A 22,205-nucleotide genomic window follows, 5' to 3' on the forward strand; every position below is an offset into this window, starting at 1 on the left:
AAATACAAAATGTAACAGGCTAACACATTTCGCTTGTGACCGCCTTTCTCATAGCTATCAAGAAGGCTATCACGGCTGAAACGCGTTAGCCTGTTACATTTGGGTTTTTACCGGTAAACATCGCGGGTGCCGGCCACACGCAATGGGCTCCTCAGTCAGCGCGCACGCTCCCTGTAGCTGTTGAAGGGAACACCGTACAGCTACAGCGATTGGCGGGAACGAGCCGACCTGCTGCCGTATAATGACGATTGCTGTTCGGCAAGTGGTTAAAGCGAATGGGACTGTCGGTGAGTCAACAGCCGGTCAGAGGAGGAGCTGCTGCGGGACAGAGATGCCAGTTGTTTTTTAAAAATGATGATTTAAATCGAGTTGTTATTAAATCAAGCCTTTTTACTAGTGATTTAAATCGTGATTTAAATGGACTTGATTCAAAATCAAATCCACCCTGCTTTAACTGTCTACTTCTTTGTTTTTAGTGAAATGACCATCCTGACGAGGAACGTAAATAAAATAAGGAACGCACTGAAGTAAATCATACATCGTGGTGAAATCATTCCCGAAGTATTTTTTTTAAAAAACTCTGTAATTGATTACACCAAAGCCAGACAGACAGCATAGCAGAAGAAAGACAAACATGGAGGTCAGCAGGGAAGATTGAGCTCTGGTTTGGAGGTGCCCTGTGGGTAGAGCGATTCTGCCCAGTTCCTCTATGGTCAGGGCACAGGGCTGCAATACATCTGCCAAGGAGCCTCTCTTAACTGCAGGAGGAAAACCGCTGCCTGAGTGCCAGAGTGACGGACACACATAAGTTGCTTTGTGCTAAGGCAGAACAGCGAACGGCAGCCAACTCAGGAAAAAATAAATAAAAAAAATTAATTTTGCACATCGTACCCACAATCTGCACCTTGCTAACGCCGTGGTGAATGTACATTGTGGGGGGGGGGGGACGTAAAGGCGTAACACGCGACTCGAGACACACTTTGTAGAGAAGAAGACAGGAGATGCAAATAATAAAAAAAAAAGAAAAAAAAAAAGGAGAAGCAATAAAAATGGCTGCTGCGGAGCCAATGTTTGCCTTTCCATTCCACCTCGTCTTTCCGTCTGTGTGTTCCACGTTCTCCGTCTACCTTCTGCCTGGCTCATCTCACACATCCCCGTCCTTGGGGTTTTGGCCAAGAAGAACATTTCTGTGATTGACACCTTTATTATTTACCTACTCGGCGCTGCTGTCCAGCTCAGATGCTGGGGGATTAAAGGTGCAACAGTCTCCAAAAATAATCAAGCTGAACCCCCGGGGCAAATACACAGACAGAATACAAAGATCGGAGCTGCCAAAAGGATTTGTGCTCATGTTCATCCAGTTCTGTGATTTACACAGCTCTATCACAGCACATCATATGTCTGGGCGGAAGACCTGATTTTTCTAGGCTGCTGTTAGTAACACTTACAGGCCTTGTCACTTTCAATGCAGCTGAATGGACTGTGATGGAGAAAACAGTAGACTTAGAAGCCCATGTTTCTGCTCTCTCCTCCTATCAGCGAGTTCCTCTTTAGTGCTGCATTAAAGTGGTTGTTAACCCTCTCTAGTGACTTTTACCTATAGGTAAGCCTAGAATAAGGCTTACCTATAGGTAGTGGAAATATCTCCTAAACGGGCGCCGTTCAGGAGATTTTTCACTTGCAGTGCGCCGATGTCATCATCGGCGCATGCACTGTGAAGAAACGGACCTCCGTGCCGTCTCTTCCCCCAGCGTGTGCCGTTACTGATGCACGGGAGTGACGTCACGCGGCTACGGCCATTCAGAGAGCCGGAGTCCGTGGTCCCCGGAAAGGAAGAGGGGTGAAGATGCACGCAGCCTGCACAGGGGACAGCGATGGATTTGTTTGCAGGTAAGCGTCACATAATGGGCTAGTATGCAGGCTTTGCAGGGAGCAAAAGAGGAAGTAAAACCCATCAGGGTTTACTTCCTCTTTAAAGGGGTCGTAAACCCTCAAGATTTTTCACCTCCTGTGATGAAAAACCTCCTGTGATGCAGCTGCCCCCCCACAGCCCCCTTTTTACTTACCCAAACACGGTCTTTTTAGCGACGGGGCAGAACACAGCAGCTCCTGCCGGTGTCTCGGGTCCTGATTGGATAGATTGATAGCAGCGCTGCCATTGGCTCCCGCTGCTGTCAATCAAATCCAATAAGGCGGGAGCCTGGGGGCGGGGCCTGAGTCCTACTTTCTGTGTCAATAGACGCAGCAGCAGGACACGGGAGCGCCCCCGGCATGAGTGCCCCGAGGGAGAGCGGCTCTCCAGTGGGGCACTCGAGAATGGGTGGAGCCAGGAGCGCCGCTGAGGGACCCCAGAAGAGGAGGATCGGGGCCACTCTGTGCAAAAGCAACTGCACAGAGGAGGGAAGTATGACATGTTTGTTTGTTAAAAATAAATTAAAAACGTTTTACCTTTTAGATATCCTTTAAGACACTGAAACTGCTCAGAGACTTTGGAAAGCAGCTATATATACTAGTTGGATGTTCAGTAGCTGTCCAATAATAGTGACAGCAGCCAGTGAGACTGTCTCCAGCTAAACCTCGCCTGATTGGGCTGCTGTCATTTTGTTCAAAACCAACTGCACAGAGGAGGGAAGTATGACGTTTTTTTTTAAAATTCGATATCCTTAAAGGTAAAAGCCTTCTGCAAGCAGTCCCCCCCCCCCCACAAACACACCATACTTTCCTGAGACCATTGTCAATCCAGCACTGTACCCAAAAGCAGCAGCTTTATCTCCTTACTGGACATGTCAGCAACACCAGTGAGGCGAGAGCGGGGCTAAACCGGGCTCTGCGTGTCAATGGACACACAGAGCCTGGCTTGGAAGCGAGCATACACAAGTGTCCCCCAAAGCAAGTGGCTTACTAAGAGGGCACTCAGAGGGGAAACAGCCAGGACCACCAGTGGGGGGACCCAAGAAGGAGGAGGATGGGGGCTGCTCTGTGCAAAACCATTACACAGAGCAGGTAAATATAAAAAAAATGTTTTTAGAATCAATTTGAAGCTTATATGAGATTTTGTTTGATTGGATTTTTATCTACTTTAACCACTTCAATACCGAGCACTTTCACCCCCCCCCCCCCCCCCGGCCAATTTTCAGCTTTCAGCGCTGTCACACTTTGAATGACAATTGCGCGATCATGCAACGCTGTACCCATATGACATTTTTTATCTTTTTTTTTTTTTTAAGAGACAGAGCTTTCTTTTGGTGGTATTTAATCACCATTAGGTTTTTTATTTATTGCTAAACAAAGGAAAAAAAGAATGAAAATTGTAAAAAAACAAAAAAAACCCTTATTACGTTTTTGTTACAAATTTGTTTGCAAATCAATTTTTCTTCTTCACTGATGTGCGCTGATGAGGCTGCACTGATGGCCATTGATAGTCTCCACTGATAGTGCCCCGATTATCAGTGCAAACAGTTTGCTGACAGCCTTGCCGATTATCAGCACCCCTTCCCTCACACAACGTAGATATTTGCCAGCACAGCGAGGATCAGCACAAAGTGGCGTCCAAACGGTTTAGTTTATTGCATGATCACAACACAAGAAGGTGCAACGTTTCGGAGTCACGCAGGACCCCCCCTCACACAGACACAGTGCATGATGAAGGGACTACCAATAACCAGCAAGTCTGTTTACAGGTGATCAGCTGTGATTGGACACAGCTGATCATGTGCTAAAGGCCCGCTCGCGATTGGCCCCTTTATCCATGATCTGTGATCAGCTGTGTCCTAAGGACAAAGCACACACCTAGGCAAGGATTATTGCCCCACCCCCTCTCCTCCCGCAGTCTCCTGGAACACGTGACATGTCTCCGGGGAGGCTGCAGGATTATTCAGAAAGCACATGTGCAGCGGGAAGCCGACTGCGATTCCTCAGGAAGCCACAGCCGGCTCCTGCATCCAAGATGGCAGCGCCAGCGACCCGCAGAGGTAATTAGAACCGGCTGCCGACTGGACTCCAGGCTCTGGAAAGCACCTTATTTTTAGTATTTGTAGCTGCTGACTTAAAAAACAAAAACAAAAAAAAAAACAAAGCTGTAGTTCCTTTTTAAAGAGGTTGTAAACCCTCGTGGTTTTTCACCATTTTTTGCATTAAGGTGAAAAACCTTCTGTAGTGCAGTTGCCCCCCTTTTACTTACCTGAACCCGATCGTTCCAGCGACGGGGAGGATCACAGCAGCTCCAGCCGCTGTCTCAGGTCCTCATTGGCTCCCGCTGCTGTCGATCCTATCCAGTGACACGGGAGCTGGGGGGGTGGGGCCGAGTCCTGCTGTCTGTGTCAATGGCCGCAGCAGCAGGACTCGGGAGTGCGCCCGCACGAGTGCCCCCCATGGAATGCGGCTCTCCAACGGGGGAACTCGAGAAGAGGAGGAGCGCCGCTGGGGGGACCCCAGAAGAGGAGGATTGGGGCCACTCTGTGCAAAATCACTGCACAGAGGAGGTAAGTATGACATGTTTGTTATTTAAAAAAATTAAAAAACCTTTACAACCCTTTTAAGCCCGCAATCACTGAGAAGACACAAAGGGAAATGCTTGTGTTGCTCTTGGAAACAAAGACATGAATCTACAAGTAAGCTGAGCCATAGTTGTGTCATCAGAAACACAATAAATACAAATCTACAAACCGGTAAATCCTCTTCAAAACTCTATTTTTAAATCCATCATCTAAATATTGAGTTAAAAAAAAATAAAAAGATGATAAAAAGAAAAGTAAAATAACATTAAAAAAAAAAAAGTAAAATAAATGTTTCTTTTCAGCCAGCTTTTTACAAAGTGGTTTATTTGCTCACCCTCAGCCTTTGAAACTGAGCAGGAACCAAATCTCCTTGCAACATCCCATGTAGGATACACGGGACCAGGAGCTCAGTGCGCTCACATAAAGGGGGTTTTCACAGTTCAGGCAGAAGTTTTCCAGGAGTTGTGAGCAGGAAATGTCCAGTGTAGAGAACAGAGCCCCTCACAGAGCCCTACATAAAGAGGCAGTGAAAGCACAACACTAATTACCTGTGACTGACATCGTGCTCAGCCTCTGACCTCACCCACCAAACAAGCACTCCTGGGCCTCCGGTTAACCCTTCTTTGTACATAAGACAACGCGGGGACGGTTAACGCCCCTCGCACACAAACAAACACACAAAGCGCCACACACCAGGGCAAGGCTCCCGGGGCATCATCATAATGCAACTATTTATCTGCAAAGCACTCCAGATGTTGAAGCTAAAGGACAGAACCGCAAGCGTGTGCGTGTGTATATATATATATATATATATATATATATATATATATATATATATATATACAAACACATACATATATACTTTCTGTAGAGCAGTGGACGGTGTCAGTAGAGCAGTGGACGGTGTCAGTAGGGCAGTGGACGGTGTCAGTAGAGCAGTGGACGGTGTCAGTAGGGCAGTGGACGGTGTCAGTAGAGCAGTGGACGGTGTCAGTAGGGCAGTGGACGGTGTCAGTAGAGCAGTGGACAGTGTCAGTAGGGCAGTGGATGGTGTCAGTAGGGCAGCGGATGGTGTCAGTAGGGCAGTGGACGGTGTCAGTAGGGCAGTGGACGGTGTCAGTAGTGCAGAGGACGGTGTCAGTAGTGCAGAGGACGGTGTCAGTAGGGCAGTGGACAGTGTCAGCAGGGCAGCGGACGGTGTCAGTAGAGTAGTGGACATGTCAGTTAGGTAGAGGACGGTGTCAGTAGAGCAGTGGATAGTGTCAGTAGGGCAGTGGACGGTGTCAGTAGAGCAGAGGACTGTGTCAGTAGAGCAGTGGATAGTGTCAGTAGAGCAGAGGACGGTGTCAGTAGAGCAGTGGACGGTGTCAGTAGAGCAGTGGACGGTGTCAGTAGGGCAGTGGACGGTGTCAGTAGAGCAGTGGACAGTGTCAGTAGGGCAGTGGATGGTGTCAGTAGGGCAGTGGATGGTGTCAGTAGGGCAGTGGACGGTGTCAGTAGGGCAGTGGACGGTGTCAGTAGTGCAGAGGACGGTGTCAGTAGTGCAGAGGACGGTGTCAGTAGGGCAGTGGACAGTGTCAGTAGGGCAGCGGACGGTGTCAGTAGAGTAGTGTACATGTCAGTTAGGTAGAGGACGGTGTCAGTAGAGCAGTGGATAGTGTCAGTAGGGCAGTGGACGGTGTCAGTAGAGCAGAGGACTGTGTCAGTAGAGCAGTGGATAGTGTCAGTAGAGCAGAGGACTGTGTCAGTAGAGCAGAGGACAGTGTCAGTAGAGAAGCGGACGGTGTCAGTAGAGAAGTGGACGGTGTCAGTAGAGAAGTGGACGGTGTCAGTAGAGCAGTGGACGGTGTCAGTAGAGCAGTGGAGGGTGTCAGTAGGGAAGTGGATGGTGTCAGTAGAGCAGTGGACGGTGTCAGTAGGGCAGTGGACGGTGTCAGCAGGGCAGTGGACGGTGTCAGTAGAGCAGTGGACGGTGTCAGTAAAGCAGTGGATAGTGTCAGTAGAGCAGTGGACGGTGTCAGTAGAGCAGTGGACGGTTTCAGTAGGGCAGTGGATGGTGTCAGTAGAGCAGTGGTCGGTGTCAGTAGAACAGTGGACGGTGTCAGTAGAGCAGTGGACGGTGTCAGTAGAGCAGTGGGACGGTGTCAGTAGAGCAGTGGATGGTGTCAGTAGGGCAGAGGACGGTGTCAGTAGAGCAGTGGACGGTGTCAGTAGGGCAGTGGACGGTGTCAGTAGAGCAGTGGACGGTGTCAGTAGAGCAGTGGACGGTGCCAGTAGAGCAGTTGACGGTGTCAGTAGAGCAGTGGACGGTGTCAGTAGAGCAGTGGACAGTGTCAGTAGGGCAGTGGACGGTGTCAGTAGAGCAGTGGACGGTGTCAGTAGAGCAGTGGACGGTGTCAGTAGAGCAGAGGACGGTGTCAGTAGAGCAGTGGACGGTGTCAGTAGAGCAGTGGACGGTGTCAGTAGAGCAGTTGACGGTGTCAGTAGAGCAGTTGACGGTGTCAGTAGAGCAGTGGACGGTGTCAGTAGGGCAGTGGATGGTGTCAGTAGAGCAGTGGACGGTGTCAGTAGAGCAGTTGACGGTGTCAGTAGAGCAGTGGACGGTGTCAGTAGGGCAGTGGATGGTGTCAGTAGAGCAGTGGACGGTGTCAGTAGAGCAGTGGATAGTGTCAGTAGAGCAGTGGACGGTGTCAGTAGAGCAGAGGACGGTGTCAGTAGAGCAGTGGACGGTGTCAGTAGAGCAGTGGACGGTGTCAGTAGGGCAGTGAACAGTGTCAGTAGTTTATTTTATATCTATTATTCTATTTTTACAATTTTTTAAAATTATTTTTCTACAATATTATTTTTTTATGTTTACAATTTTTTTTAGAAGCCCCATTGGGGGTCTTTGGTGAAATATCATTGATCTAAACAGACCCCTGATATCTCACTTTTGAAACAGAGAAAGTGACTGAGGACAGAGATTCTCCAGTCCCTTTCTCTACAGCCTCAGCTGCACTAAACAGTGAATGAATGGGAAGTGATCTGAGCATTCACAAACAGAAGCATAGGAAATACAGTTTATTATGCTTCAGTTATGAATGAACACAGTGAGTGATCTGTACCGATTACGAACTGTGGCTAATCAGACAACACAGGGGTCGGTAAATGACATATTTTACATATTTACACCCCGTAACCACACCTATGGCTCAAATGTATATGTACAGTATAGTAAAAAAGTTGTTTAATGGTGTGCCGACTCTTCCATCTACCGGTACAGCAAAATGAGGGGGCTGCATTCTTTGAAGAGGTATTAAACCCAAAAGCAAATATTTATTTTATTGCAGCTTACCAATTCTCAGATGTGATGGCTGCATTCGTTTTCTTTTTTAGGCTTTCTTACCTTTATTTTCACCCGGTGATCCAGTCAGTAAGTCTGTTGCACAGAAGGGTTTGGCAGGTGATACACAGGCCCCTAAATGCTGTATTAAGGTTTTACCTGAAAGCCGTCTTCCACCCAAGACACAGTCAGGCTGTTGTGTGCATCTGACAATCCACTACAGTCATATACAACCCAATGGTCATGTCTAGTCACAGTTTAGATCAGGCCCAGGTAACCTGCAGCCATCCAGCCCCCTGGAGAACTACAAGTTGCTATAGGTCTCAGTCCCAGCGTACTGCCTTCATCTAGCTGCAGAAAGTCCAGATCTGCTGGGGATACTTCTCAACTCTCCTGCATGCCGTTAAGCAGGATTTAATGTGCTGGCTTAAATTCTAACAAACTATTATTCAGGTTTTCTAAGCTATGAGAAATATTGCTTTTGCACAGAGCAGCCCTGATCCTCTTCTTCTGACGTCCCCCGCCGGTGTTCCAGACCCCTCCTCTTCAGCAAGTGCCCCCATAGAAAGCCGCTTTCCATGGGGGCACCTATGCGGGCTCACTCCCAAGCCGCCTGCACATCAGTGAATCAGATCTGACTAAGATAAAAAAAAGGGGGGGGTGGTCTAGGGGGGATCCTGCAGCAGAGAAGGTTTTTACCTTAAAGTAACTGTAAACGATCACCTTGTAAAACAACCCGTTTAAAATCAAAATGAAAGGCAAAACATTTTTGTTTAGATATTAAAATAACATTCTAAATACCTTTTTTCCCTTTTTTTTTTCTAATGATCACATTCCCTCAGTTCTCAGCTGCAGAAGATCTGGGAGGAGGAGAAGCAGCAGCACACTGAGCTTCCCAGTGAATGGCTGTGCAGCGGGGGGCATGTCAGGACAAGTCTGATCATTGAAGGAGAGTACACAGAGTTCCCAGCACAGCCAGGGAACTGACCACAATGTGCTCTCCTGCTTAGTGTGGTCAGTTTTTAATAGAAAAGCAGAGGGACTGGTGGGATCACCAGGGATTTCACACAAAGGAAGCAATACAAAGAGATGAGGAGACCTTCTCATACAAGTACATGGTACAGCAGCCACATATCAGGAATATGAAGTGTTGGGGTAACAAAAGCTTTAATATAAAATGCATCAAAACCGCAGCAGCCCCCCAAATACTTACCTGAGCCCCATCACAATCCAGCGATGGGCACGAGAGGCTTGGCTCTCCAGGGACTCTCTCCTCATTGGCTGAGACAGCAGTGGGCAAGAGGAGGGGGCAGGGCCAAGCCACAGCTCTGTGTGTGAATGACCCCCCCCCCCCCCAGAGCCAGCTGCTTGCTTTGGGGGCGCTCAGCTGTAGAGAGGGGCCAGCGGGGAACCCCCCGAGAAGGGGCCCTGGGGCTGCTCTGTGCAAAATCACTGCACAGAGCAGGTAAGTATGACACGTTTGTTTTTTTTTAAGCCACGCCTTTAATAGCCTTTATAGCCTTTAAGGCTTTAGAACCACTTTAAACGTTAATGGTTCACTGTTCAGCTAGGAAGGAACAATTATTTTTTCAAACTTCTTTGACAGACTGTCTCTCTTAGAAGTTATCCTGTGAGGTTTTCCATAGACATATCATGAGTAAGTTATAGCCTTGCATTGAGGAAGAGTGAAGCACAACTGCTGTGCAGCACTACAAAGCAGGAAGCTGAGCCTGCAAAAGTAATAATCAAATATGGCCGCCTCCATGTTCATAGACAACTGTCAACTATAAATAAGCCACCACCAGCGCTGATCGTATTTATTGTCTTGGATGCTCAGATAGTGAGATCTCTCTGCTCTAATTCCCAGATCTGTTCCTGTCCACTTGGGAGTTTTGGTCTCCCCCACTCACCTTTGTGTGTTTCAGCTCTTCTTCTTTTATTCTTCATATTAAAGAATAAGTTCATATTTAAAAAAATAAAAATAATAAATGCACATCTTTTTGCAGGTAAAAAAAAGTACATGTATTATTATTTTTTTTAACTACTGTGTTTCCCCGAAAATAAGCCCTACCCCGAAAATAAGCCCTACCCCGAAAATAAGCCCTAGCGCTATTTTCCAGGAGGGCTGCAATATAAGCCCTACCCCAAAAATAAGCCCTAATTCGAGGAGATTGTGTGCTTTTCGAGGAAACGCTGTATAATCCTGTTACGGCGGTGTGCTGTGTGTGTCTCTAGCGGTGTCAGGTGCCTTTGATACACAGCGGTGCTCAGCCGATCTCCCCGCTGGTCTCCTCTTCTCCCGCCTATCTGCGGGGGATCTCGCCCCCCACCCCTCCCTTCTCAGGTCACTGAAGGTACGGTGCAGAGCCTCTGCAATCAACATGTCATACTGTGTGCGGCATGCAGCATGGATACTCCTCTCTCCACACGGCATTTACAGATTTTTTTTTCTTCACATGCTGGCTGGTGTGCTCTCTTCCCTGCTTCGAGCATTGCAGAGGGAGGGGGGCTGGGGTCCCTCGCTGGCGGCTGGAGAGAGGTGGAGGAGAGTTGAGGTATTTGGCACTGTTAGATTGCAGGGGCACACACATTCTGTATTGTGTACTACTGTAAAAGAAAGGATTTGGGCATTTTAAGTTTGTTCAAACTGGGATTTTCCTGGCAGGCAGGGAGAGAGAGAATATATTAAGACCTACCCCGAAAATAAGCCCTACTGGGTACTTTGTTGCCAAAATTAATATAAGACCCGGGCTTATTTTCAGGGAAACACGGTAGGAGCCTGGAAAGCATTGCTGATGGTGGGTGCCATGCAGGATTCTTGCAGACTTGTCAGGGTATCTGTCTGCTCATACCTGGTATGGCGAGGCAGTTACACACTGACAGGAAGAGACAAAGAACTACCTAGAGCAGGGATATGCATTTAGCGGACCTCCAGCTGTTGCAGAACTACAACTCCCATGAGGCATAGAAAGACTCTGACAGCCACAAGCATGACACCCAGAGGCATGATGGGACTTGTAGTTTAGCAACAGCTGGAGGTCCGCTAATTGCATATCCCTGACCTAGAGCATTCATCAGCACCATGGTAGTTTGTTGAGAACTACAAGCAGACAGCTGCAAAGGCTGTCGGTACTTGTAGTTTACCATTCGCAGAACTCTGTGAATGAATGGCACAGCTAAGCGGGCGGAGCTCAGCTTGGCCAAGTTTTCTTTTTAAAAAGTGACAGCGAGCGGGGGGGGGGAGAAGATCCCCTGCTTGCTGTCACTAGATGTAGCGGATTGGGGAGTGGGAACATGTTACATTTTTCAACCTAAAAAAATTAAAGGTGAACTTATCCTTTAAGGGTGGACTTTAATGCCCACCCGCTGCACATATGCATTTCTGTGCTGAGAGCATGCTCAGTGCGCGCTCCCAGCACAGAGACAGAGATGTCAAAGATATCTCCGACTCCCCACTAATAATCAATAGCGGTTGGGACTGGCTCCCGACAATGTGGCCACTGTGACAGCCAGGCCGTTCAGAACTTTTTTAAGGGAAACCAGGGCGGGCGGGAAGGGGTTAATGAGCATCCTGCAAGTCTTACCCCGTTGGCAAGCCGTCTGAAGATGGAGTGGCTGCAGTCGATTGCAATGAGTCGGGTCCGGAGGACTCCACATTTGGCCCGGGAGGTAAGCCTAAACCTGGAGGCGGCGTAGAGCTGGTTACATTAGTGGATAAGGTTCCGCCTGAAGAGACTACATCGATGACCGCGGGGGTGTGGGAATGATCCCCGTTCACTGCAAATATAACAAAAAAAAACAATTATACGCCATTTGGTGTAAGAAGAATCCTTGAGTAAGAAATACTTGCTATCTGAATACCGTATATTCTCGAGTATAAGCCGAGTTTTTCAGCACATTTTTTTGTGCTGAAAATGCCCCCCTCGGCTTATACTCGAGTCAAGCACTTTTCTGCAGCAGAGAATGACATTTTCCGAACCGACTTTGGGGCCACTTGGTGCTAGGAACCCCAAATTTGGTGTGCAAGCCCAGTGGCGTAGAGGTCCTGAGGACTCCACATTTGGCCCAGGAGGTAAGCCTAACCCAAACCAACTTTGGGGCCCCGTATCTCGGGGCCACTTGGTGCTAGGAACCCCAGCTTTGGAAATGTTGCAGTGCTAGTTCCACTGGGTTTGCACACCATCTGGGGTTCCTAGCACCAAGTGGCCCCAAGATACGGCGCTCCAAAGTCGGTCAACTGTGTCCATCTGCAGCAATGTCATTTCGGGACCCTTTGGGTCCAGAGACCCCAAATTTTGGCTGCAGCTAGGGGGCATCTAGGAACCCTTAACTACCCAGTTTGAAGTTCGGGGGACCTATGGCTGCAAATAGGCACAGTGAGGCTGCAAATGGGCACAGTGAGGCTGCAGATGGGCATTGTTTACCCAGCTGCTGCATTTCCCACCCTAGGCTTATATTTGAGTCAATACGTTTTCCCAGTTTTTTGTGGTAAAATTAGGTGCCTCGGCTTATATTCGGGTCGGCTTATACTCAAGTATATACGGTATATATTTTTGTATGTCTCTAAAAAAAAGTTCCGCAACAATCGTTTCAAAATATAAACTTAAAATATAAAATAAAGAAGAACTCCGAACAAACAGAAAAAACATAACAGAAGTGCAGAGAATGCAATAGAATGAATGATTCCGTTCGAATAGCCTCATAATTCGCACAATCCTCCGCCCCAATGCAGGGCCACACAGGTGACCCCTCTACTTCCCGTTTCTGCTTTGCATCTTCTTGAGTCACCTGCCAGGTCTCTGAACAATGAGGCACCATCAGCACATCAACGTATAACTGCGGCGGCTGGTCGGCAACTGGTTAAAGTGGTGCTAAAGGCAGAAGTTTTTTTATTTTTTCTATTATCGTAATGCATTCTATGCAATAAGTTAAAAAAAACCTTCTGTGTGCAGCGCTCCCCCCCAGTCCTCCTAATAGATACCCGAGCCCATCTCTATCCAGCGATGTTGCACGAGAGCCTCGGCTGTCTGACATTCTCCCTCCTGATTGGCTGAGGCATAGCACCGGGCACCATTGGCTCCCGCTGCTGTCAATCAAAGTCAGTGAGCGAGTGAAAAGAGAGAGGGGGCGTTGCCAAGCCACGGCTCAGTGTCTGAATGGATACACAGAGCAGCGGCTTGGCTTGGGTGCCCCCCATAGCAAGCTGCTTGCTATGGGGGCACTCGGCAGGAGGGAGGAGCCAGGAGTGGTGGCTAAAGACCTGAGAAGAGGAGGATCAGGGCTGCTCTCTGCAAAACCATTACAGAGCAGGCTTTAACCGCTTCCCGACCGCTGCACAATGATATACGTCGGCAGAATGGCACGGGTGGGCAAAAGGGCATACAGGTACGTCCCCGTCAAGAAGCGGCACTGCGGGCGCACACGCGTGTGACCGCGGGTCCCGCGGACTCGATGTCCACCGGGTGCCTGTGATCGTGTCCCGGAGAGGTAGAACGGGGAGATGCCTTTGTAAACAAAGCATTTCCCCGTTCTGCCTTGTGTCATGACAGAGATCACTGCTCTCTGTCATCGAGAGCAGTGATCGCTGTCATGTGTGTTGAAGCCCACCCCCCCAGTTAGAATCACTCTCTAGGACACACTTAACCCCTTCATCGGCCCCTAGTGGTTAACCCATTCACTGCCAGTGTCATTTACACAATAATCGGTGCATTTTTATAGCACTGATCGCTGTATAAATGACAATGGTCACAAAATAGTGTCAAAAGTGTCCGATGTGGCCGCCATAATGTCACAGTCACGATAAAAATTAGCGGATCGCCGCCATTACTAATAATAATTAAAAAAAAATGTATAATAAAAATGCCATAAAACTATCCCCTATTTTGTAGACGCTATAAATTTTGCGCAAACCAATCAATATATGCTTATTGCGATTTTTGTTTTACCGAAAATATGTAGTAGAATTTGTATCGGCCTAAACCGAGGAAAATAAATGTTTTTTTTTATATATTTTTTGGGGGTATTTATTATAGCAAAAAGTAAAAAATATTGCTTTTTTAAAAAATTGTCGCTATTATTTTGTTTATAGCACAAAAGAACGCAAAGGCGATCAAATATCACCAAAAGAAAGTTCTATTTGTAGGGAAAAAAGGACGTCAATTTTGTTTGGGTACAATGTCGCACGACTGCGCAATTGTCAGTTAAAGCGACGCAGTGCCGAATCGCAAAAAGTGCTCTGGTCAGTGTCACAATGTACCATTATACCCAAGCAATTGGTCTGTACAGTTGCATTGCAGAGTGTGTGACCCACCCCGGTCTGTATTCTTACCAATCCCACTTACCCAGTACAGTGATATCGCTGGCTCCATTCTGGCCTTTGACTGACGAGTTGTTTTCTGCATTCTGAGAGTTGCAATCCCTGTGCAGATAAATGTGGAATAAAATATGAATAATAAAAAAGGCAGCACTACTTTCGGCATTTCTAAAACTTTACACAACTAGTACACATATTTTCTTCAAATACTCAGGGAACACATAGGGGTTGATTCACTAAAGGCAAATAGACTGTGCACTCTGCATGTGCAGTTGCTCCAGAGCTTAGTGAATGAGGGGGAGCTCTGCTGACTTCCATCAGCCAATCATGTGCAAGCAAAAATTCTATTTTCTTATTTTTCCTTGGATATTCTTTGTAAAGTGAAGCTTTACCTCATGTACTAAGCTCTGGAGCAACTTCACTTGCAGAGTGCATGGCCTATTTGCCTTTAGTAAATCAACCCCCAATATCGAGCATAATACTTGGCAATGAGGCTTTCCAGATATACGGTTTATCTTTATTAAAGAGCTTCTAAAATCTTAGAAACAATCCCAAAAAGTTGGGAGCATGAAATTGTGCAAAATGTCTTGGTATGCTGATACCTTAAGAGTTCCCTTCATTGGAACTAAGGGGCCAAGCCCAACCCCTGAAAAACAACCCCAAACCATAATCTCCCCTCCACCAAATGATTTGGACCAGTGTGCAAAGCAAGGTCCACAAAGACATGGACGAGCAAGTTTGGGGAGGAGTCCTGACCTCAACCCGATAAAACACTTTTGGGATGAATTAGAGCGGAGACTGCGAGCCAGACCTTCTTGTCCAACATCAGTGCCTGACCTCAGAAATGCGCTTCTGGAAGAATGGTCAAACATTCCCATAGACACACTCCTAAACCTTGTAGACGGCCTTCCCAGAAGAGCTGAAGCTGTTATAGCTGCAAAGGGTGGGCCAACTCAATATTGAACCCTACGGACTAATGCCCCGTACACACGGTCGGATTTTCCGATGGAAAATGTCCGATCGGAGCGTGTTGTCGGAAATTCTGACCGTGTGTGGGCTCCATCGGACATTTTCCATCGGATTTTCCGACACACAAAGTTGGAGAGCAGGAGATAAAATTTTCCGACAACAAAATCCGTTGTCGGAAATTCCGATCGTGTGTACACAAATCCGACGGACAAAGTGCCACGCATGCTCAGAATAAATAAAGAGATGAAAGCTATTGGCCACTGCCCCGTTTATAGTCCCGACGTACGTGTTTTACGTCACCGCGTTCAGAACGATCGGATTTTCCGACAACTTTGTGTGACCGTGTGTATGCAAGACAAGTTTGAGCCAACATCTGTCGGAAAAAATCCTAGGATTTTGTTGTCGGAATGTCCGAACAAAGTCCGACCGTGTGTACGGGGCATAAGACTAGGATGCCATTAAAGTTTATGTGCGTGTAAAGGCAGGCGTCTCAATACTTTTGGTAATATAGTGTATATGCAGATGTGTGGGCCACAATTTTCGTGGACACAGCAGCCCATTCAGTTTCTCCTGTGAAACCATAAAGTGAGGGTAGCGAAGGTGCAGCCGAGACATCAGCCAGGTAAATGTTTTGGGATGGGAATTGGTCGGAAAAGTACTGGGTAATTTTTTACCTTAATGCATGAAGGTAAAAAAAATATATATATATAGACTTTATAATCACTTTAAATAAAAAAAATAACTAAAAAAAAAGGAAACAAAAAAATTAGATCTCATTTTGACTACTATTTTTGGAGAGAAAAACAGTAACAATGAGCAAGTAAAAGGCTCGAGCTGGAAAGGAAAGGACTCACAAGCCAGAGGAGACATTTTTTGTGCATATAAAGCCAAACTTTCTTTATAGAATAGTTAAGACCCCATCAGTATGTTGTTTTTTTTTATTTCCTTAATTTTTTTTTTTTTTGTTATTTTGCTGTTGGGGAGATTTCTCTTCATTGTTGTTGTAAAGACACAAAAGAACAGTGAGAGGAAATCCCTCAAAAGTGAAGGGAAATCCCCTTTAGACTGTTGCTACTTGGGGGGCAGGTGTCTTTATTGAGGTTTTTCAACTTCACCCTTTTCCCCGGCAGCAGCAACCCTAGACTACAAGGCTGCCTCTTTCCTACACATATCAGAGTTCTTCCCAAAAAGAAAGAGGTTGGCTGCTCCTACATAAGACACATCACGCCTAGTACCCCCCGCCTTCCACCTGGGTGACTGTAGGCAGCTGTCTATGGCCACTGTAGGTCCCGTGAGGAGAATAATGATTTGATCCCCTGCAGATTTTGTAAGTAAAGAATTGAAGGGTCTATTATTTTTATTATAGGTGTATGACAGAATATCAACCAAAATTCCAGAAAAAAAACACACGATACAAATGTTATAAATGGAGTTGCAGTTCAGTGAGTAAAATAAGTATTTGATCCCCAAGTAAAACAAGACTTAGTAGTTGGTGGAGAAACCCTTGATGGCAAGCACAGAGGTCAGACGTTTCTTGTAGTTGGTGACCAGGTTTGGACACATCTCAGGAGGGATTTTGGTCCACTCTTCTTTACAGATCTTCTCTAAATCCTTAAGGTTTCTTGAAGTTTCAGCTCCTTTCATCAATTTTCTATTGGATTATTATCTGGAGACTAGCTAGGCCACTCCATGACCTTAATGTGCTTCTTTTTTAGCCGCTCATTTGTTGCCTTGGCGGTATGTTTTGGGTCATTGTCATGCTGGAAGACCCATCCATGACCCACCTTCAGTGTTCTGGCTGAGGGAAGAAGGTTCTCCTCCAAGATTTTACAACACATGGCCCTGTCCATAGGACCCTCAATACGGCAAAAGTCGGCCTGGACCTTTAGCAGAGAAACAGCCCCAAAGCATCATGTCTCCACCTCCGTGCTTGACTGTGGGGATGGTGTTCTTAGGGTCATAGTCAGCATTTTTCTTCCTCCAAACACGGCGAGTCGAATTAATGCCGCAGAGCTTCATTTTGGTCTCAGCTGACCACAGAACTTTCTCCCAATCCTTCTCTGAATCATTTAGATGTTCATTGGCAAACCTCAGATGGTCCTGTACATGTGTCTTCTTGAGGAGGGGGACCTTGTGGGCTCTGCAGGATTTCAATCCATGGCGGCGTATTGTGTTACCAATGGTTTGTTTGGTGACTGTGGTCCCAACTGCCTTGAGATCATTCACAAGCTCCTCCCGTGAAGTTCTGGGCTGATCCCTCACTTTTCTCATCATCATCCTCACCCCATGAGGAGAAACCTCGCATGGAGCTCCAGACCGAGGGCGATTTATGGTTGTTTTGTATTTCTTCCACGTGCAAATAATCGCTCCAACAATTGTCTCCTTCTCACCAAGCTTCTTGCTGATGGTCTTGTAGCCCATCCCAGCCTTGTGCAGGTCTACAATCTTGTCCCTGATGTCCTCTGACAGATCTTTGGTCTTGCCCATGATGGTGAGGTTTTAATGGAAGAAAGAGTTTCTGTGGACAATGTCTTTTATACACATAACGAGTTGTCGTTAGGAGCTCCTTCTTCCATTGACAGGACTAATCTGTGTACCACATGAGCACCTACTGTAGCCAGTCTGTGGGGGGCAGAATTACTGTTGGTTGGTAGGGGATTAAATACTTATTTTACTCACTGAACTCACTAACCCTAACTCCATTTATAACATTTGTATCATGTGTTTTTTTTCTGGATTTTTGGTTGATATTCTGTCTCTATCATTTAAAATACACCTATGATAAAAAGTATAGACCCTTCAAGTGGGCAAACTTCCACAGTCTGCAGGGGATCAAATCATTATTTTCCCCACTGAAAACAGTGAATAAGAACGGGATTTGCCCCCTCTCACTGCACCAGAAGCATTAGGACGTTATGCAAGGGCTGCTGGGAGTTGAAGTCCAGTGGCCCATTGTCACATGGAGGTGGATGAGGAAAAGCGCCACTGATACTCTAGGTCCGGGTAGGCAACCAGTAGCTCTCCCAGCTGTTTGCAGAACTACATTTCTCATGAGGCATTGCAAGGCTGGCAGTTACAATTACTCCCAGAGGCATGATGGGACTTGTTCTGCAACAGCTGGAAGGGAACCAGGTTACCTATCCCTGCTCTAGGTCCACATCCAGAATTGAGAAAGATGGCGGCCACATAGCTGCAGCTAGAAATGCAAAAGTAAAATATTTAGATTTAGGTCATTTTTGATAGGTTGGTTTAAGTGATGGAAAGTTTTACAGATTTTTTTGTTTTTTGGCTTCAGATCTGCTTTAGGCCCCTTTCACACTTGTGGAACCTGACCTCGACCTTGACACAACTTGAGGCAATGCCTGTGTAATCTTGAGGTCTATGAGGCAATGCCTGTGTAATCTTGAGGTCTATGGACCTCAAGTCTCATCAAAGTCGGACCAAAGTAGTGCAGGGACTACTTTGAAGAGTACTCATTGGAAATCATGGGGTACGACTTGTCATGCGACCTTGCAGTCCCAAATTGCAGGTCAAGTCGCACTAGTGTAAAAGGGGCCTGAACTGGACACAAAATGTTTTGAGCATATTTACACTGTAGCCCCGCCTCACCGTATTCGAATGCAACTCTCAAGATTTTAACGCTTTGGACCCCCCCACCCCCCCGGTATACATTAAAAATCAGAGAAGCCCCATACACAAAGGCCAGTGTATCTCCTTCCTGAGAATGGAGGTGTGGCTCTTTGTGTGTGCTCAGCATGTGTCCGGGGAGAATTCTGGATGTGGGGTGAAAGAAACAATGACCCGAGGCACTAGCACCTCAGAGACAGAATTCACCAAGACATTCTACAGAGCAGTGTGAAATGAGAGAAGACAACGTGTGAGCTGACAAAGAAGGGCGCGACGTACTGAAAAAAAAAAAAGAAAGAAGACAAATAAGAGAGATCTCATATCTAAAGCATAACTCCACATTAAATGTCCTTTTAAATTGTGCGTTCGGACCAAGCTGGCCCAAACAAACTATTTATTGCACTAACAGGTGAGCTTTCCGGGAGCGCTGTATTAGGTCCCCCTTCACATATCGCCTAGCGGGGACGAGCGTTAGAAAACAGAGGTACACATTAAAATATGTGTCTTTTTATTTTAGAGCATAGGTCCCCTTTAACCACCTCCGGAGGATTTACTGCCCCCCTCCGCCCCTTCACGACCAGGCCATTTTCTGCGATACGGCGCTGCGTTACTAATGGACAATTCCATAGTCATGCAACACTGTACCCAACAAAAAATGTATGTCATTTTTTTCCCCCACAAATAGAGCTTCTGGTGGTATTTGATTACCACTACATTTTTTATTTTTTGTGCTATAAATAAAAAAAGCTGACAATTAAAAAAAAAAAAAAAAAAACAACAATATTTTTAACTTTCGGCTATAAAACATATCAAATAAATAAATATATAAGAAGAATATATATTATTAAAAACTAATCATAATAATAATAATAATAATAAATAAATATAAAATAAACAATAATATATATTATTATTATTACTACATAATAATAATTGTAATAAATAAATAAAAAACATTGGATATGGCCAATATATTTTCTGCTACATATTTTTGGTAAACAAAATCCCAATAGGCGTATATTGATTGGTTTGTGCAAAAGTTTTAGCGTCTACAAACTATGGGATATTTATTTTATTTTTTATTTACTAGTAATGGCGGCGATCAGCGCCTTATAGCGGGACTTAGAGCTGCACGATTCTGGCTAAAATGAGAAGCACAATTTTTTTTGCTTAGAAGATAGATCGCGATTCTCTCACGATTCTCACATGATTCTCGCGGCGTAACATCATCTTTCACATTAAAACAAAACAAAAAATTGGGCTAACTTTACTGTTTCGGGTTTTTTTTATTCATTGAAGTGTATTTTTTCCTAAAAAATTGCATTTGAAAGACCGCTGGGCAAATACAGTGTGACATAAAATATTGCAGCAATTGCCATTTTATTCCCTAGGGTCTCTGCTAAAATATATATAATGTTTGGGGGTTCCAAGTAATTTTCTAGCAAAAAAATATTGATTTAAACTGAAAGGGGTGTTCCGGCCGCGAAACTCTGTAGCTGCTGACTTTTAATAAGGACACTTACCTGTCCAGCGAGCCCGCGATGTCGGCCCCCCCGAGGCCAATCCGTCCATCGTATCGGCTGCCGGCGCCTCCATCTTAACGAAGGGAAACAGGCAGTGAAGCCTTGCGGCTTCACTGCCCGTTTCCTACTGCGCATGCGCGAGTTGCACTGCGCTTTGTGAATGGCCCCGTTGTTTTCTGGGACACACACATGTCCCAGAAGGCAAAGGGGCCGCTCGCTAAAGAGGGGGAAGCGCCGCGGAATAGGAAGAGGCAGATTAGGAAGACTGCCTAGCAACAGGGGTTTCAGGTAAGTTAAAAAATTTTTTTTTTTTCAAATGTTTTTTTTTTTCAATTTTTTTAAAGAATATTAATGCAATTTTTTATTTTAGGGTGTCCCTCCGCTTTAAGAAAGACGTGTCAGAAAAAGATTTAGACTTTAAGTGGTTGGTGTCCCTCCGCTTTAAGAAAGACGTGTCAGAAAAAGATTTAGACTTTAAGTGGTTAAACTTCCTGCATTTACAGTTGTTGAAAACTTGGCAGACTGCCAGATTATTTATTTACACAGAAGTTCTATCCCTTTGATCTAAGAAGGAAGCTTAGTTACAATGTTTCAAGTTAAAGACTTGGCAGACTGTCGGGATGCTTTCTTTTGACAGCTGAGTGAGCAGATAAAGTCTCTCCACATGTTTATATGAAAGAATCGGCAAAATCTGCAGGAGAGATCGTGGGGGGGGGGGGGGGGCTAAATCGAGATCACGATTTTTTTAACAATTAATTGTGCACCTCTAGCAGGACTGTAATATTGCAGTGAAGATTCTGACACTAAATTTGCGCTATGAACAAAAAAAGATCGACGATTTTGAAAACAAAACAATATTTCTTTCTCGAACATCACGGGACACAGAGCCACAGTAATTACTGATGGGTTATATAGGTATCACTGGTGATTGGACACTGGCACACCCTATCAGGAAGTTCAACCCCCTATATAATCCCTCCCCCTTGCAGGGATACCTCAGTTTTTACGCCAGTGTCTTAGGTGATGGACGTGTAAAGATGTCCTGTGCTGAGCTCCAAAGGGAATATCCTAAGATCCTATACTGGGGCAAGCCAGGCGAACCGGATCCATTCAAAGTGTCTTTTCATGGCCGAATTGAATGGTACCCGGGCCTCGTGTCCGAAGAAACGAGGTTTTACCCGTAATGCTTCTCTTTTTAGAGAGCTGGACCCCGCAGATCAGAAAATGGCTTTAAACTTCCTAATTTCTGGCGAGGTGCTTTACGGTCCCAGAACTGTTGGATCCCCCTACTGATGGGGGCCCCAGTCTCTGACGGTTTTTTCAAACGGAACCCACCGTGAGAGGTGAAGATTGGGTCTGTGTAAACGGCACCCTGCGGCTGGATAAGGTAAGAGGAGATTCCACAGAATTTTTGAGTTCTAGTGGCTTTTCTCCTTTAAGGTAAATGCATGCTATGCCTATTGTGACCACCGGGGGCTGCCAAGAGCACAAACCTACACATGCTGAATGTCTGTCTCAGGTGTTGTAATCGCTGTGTATGTCCCAGCGTATCAAGCAGGCTGCAAGCAGGTAAGGTGGATGGGGGGATTTCTCATGTTTGAATGTTCCCCCCCAGGCTAGAGAGGGGCCACAGGGGTCTAGAAAGTGGTTATACCACCCGGGCTCTGTGGCCTAATGGCCACCATCTCTGAAGATAGCCGTTCAGGCAAATCTTGTTACCAGTCTCCCTCCTTCCCCCCCCCATCCCCAGCCTTTTCTCCAGAGCATGACAGGAGAGTCGGCAGTGCGGGAAGCGCTCGTTTTTTTTTCAAAACTCGAGGGGGGGGGGCGGTAGAGGAGGGGGCGGGATGTCAGCACAGAGTGTTTAGACTCCCACTCAGGCCAGCTGCAGGCTATTAAAGGCACTCTGTACAGGTGCACTCAGCCTTCTGAGAGACACAGAGCTGACGGTCGCA

General features: G+C 46.2%; 1 protein-coding gene across 1 annotated transcript in view; it reads right to left on the reverse strand.

Annotated features, from left to right (window-relative positions):
- Positions 1–22,205, reverse strand: part of WWP2 (WW domain containing E3 ubiquitin protein ligase 2) — a 124,112-nt gene that overhangs the window by 62,192 nt on the left and 39,715 nt on the right. Inside the window, exons 5-6 of the mRNA XM_073605872.1 lie at positions 14,160–14,236; positions 11,403–11,595 (exon numbers count right to left, since the gene is read on the reverse strand). Of these exons, the coding sequence (XP_073461973.1) occupies positions 11,403–11,595; positions 14,160–14,236 (270 nt within the window). The remainder of the gene's footprint in view (positions 1–11,402; positions 11,596–14,159; positions 14,237–22,205) is intronic.

The sequence above is a fragment of the Aquarana catesbeiana genome, linkage group LG11, assembly GCF_042186555.1.
Source record: "Aquarana catesbeiana isolate 2022-GZ linkage group LG11, ASM4218655v1, whole genome shotgun sequence".
Classification (NCBI taxonomy): Eukaryota; Metazoa; Chordata; class Amphibia; order Anura; family Ranidae; genus Aquarana; species Aquarana catesbeiana.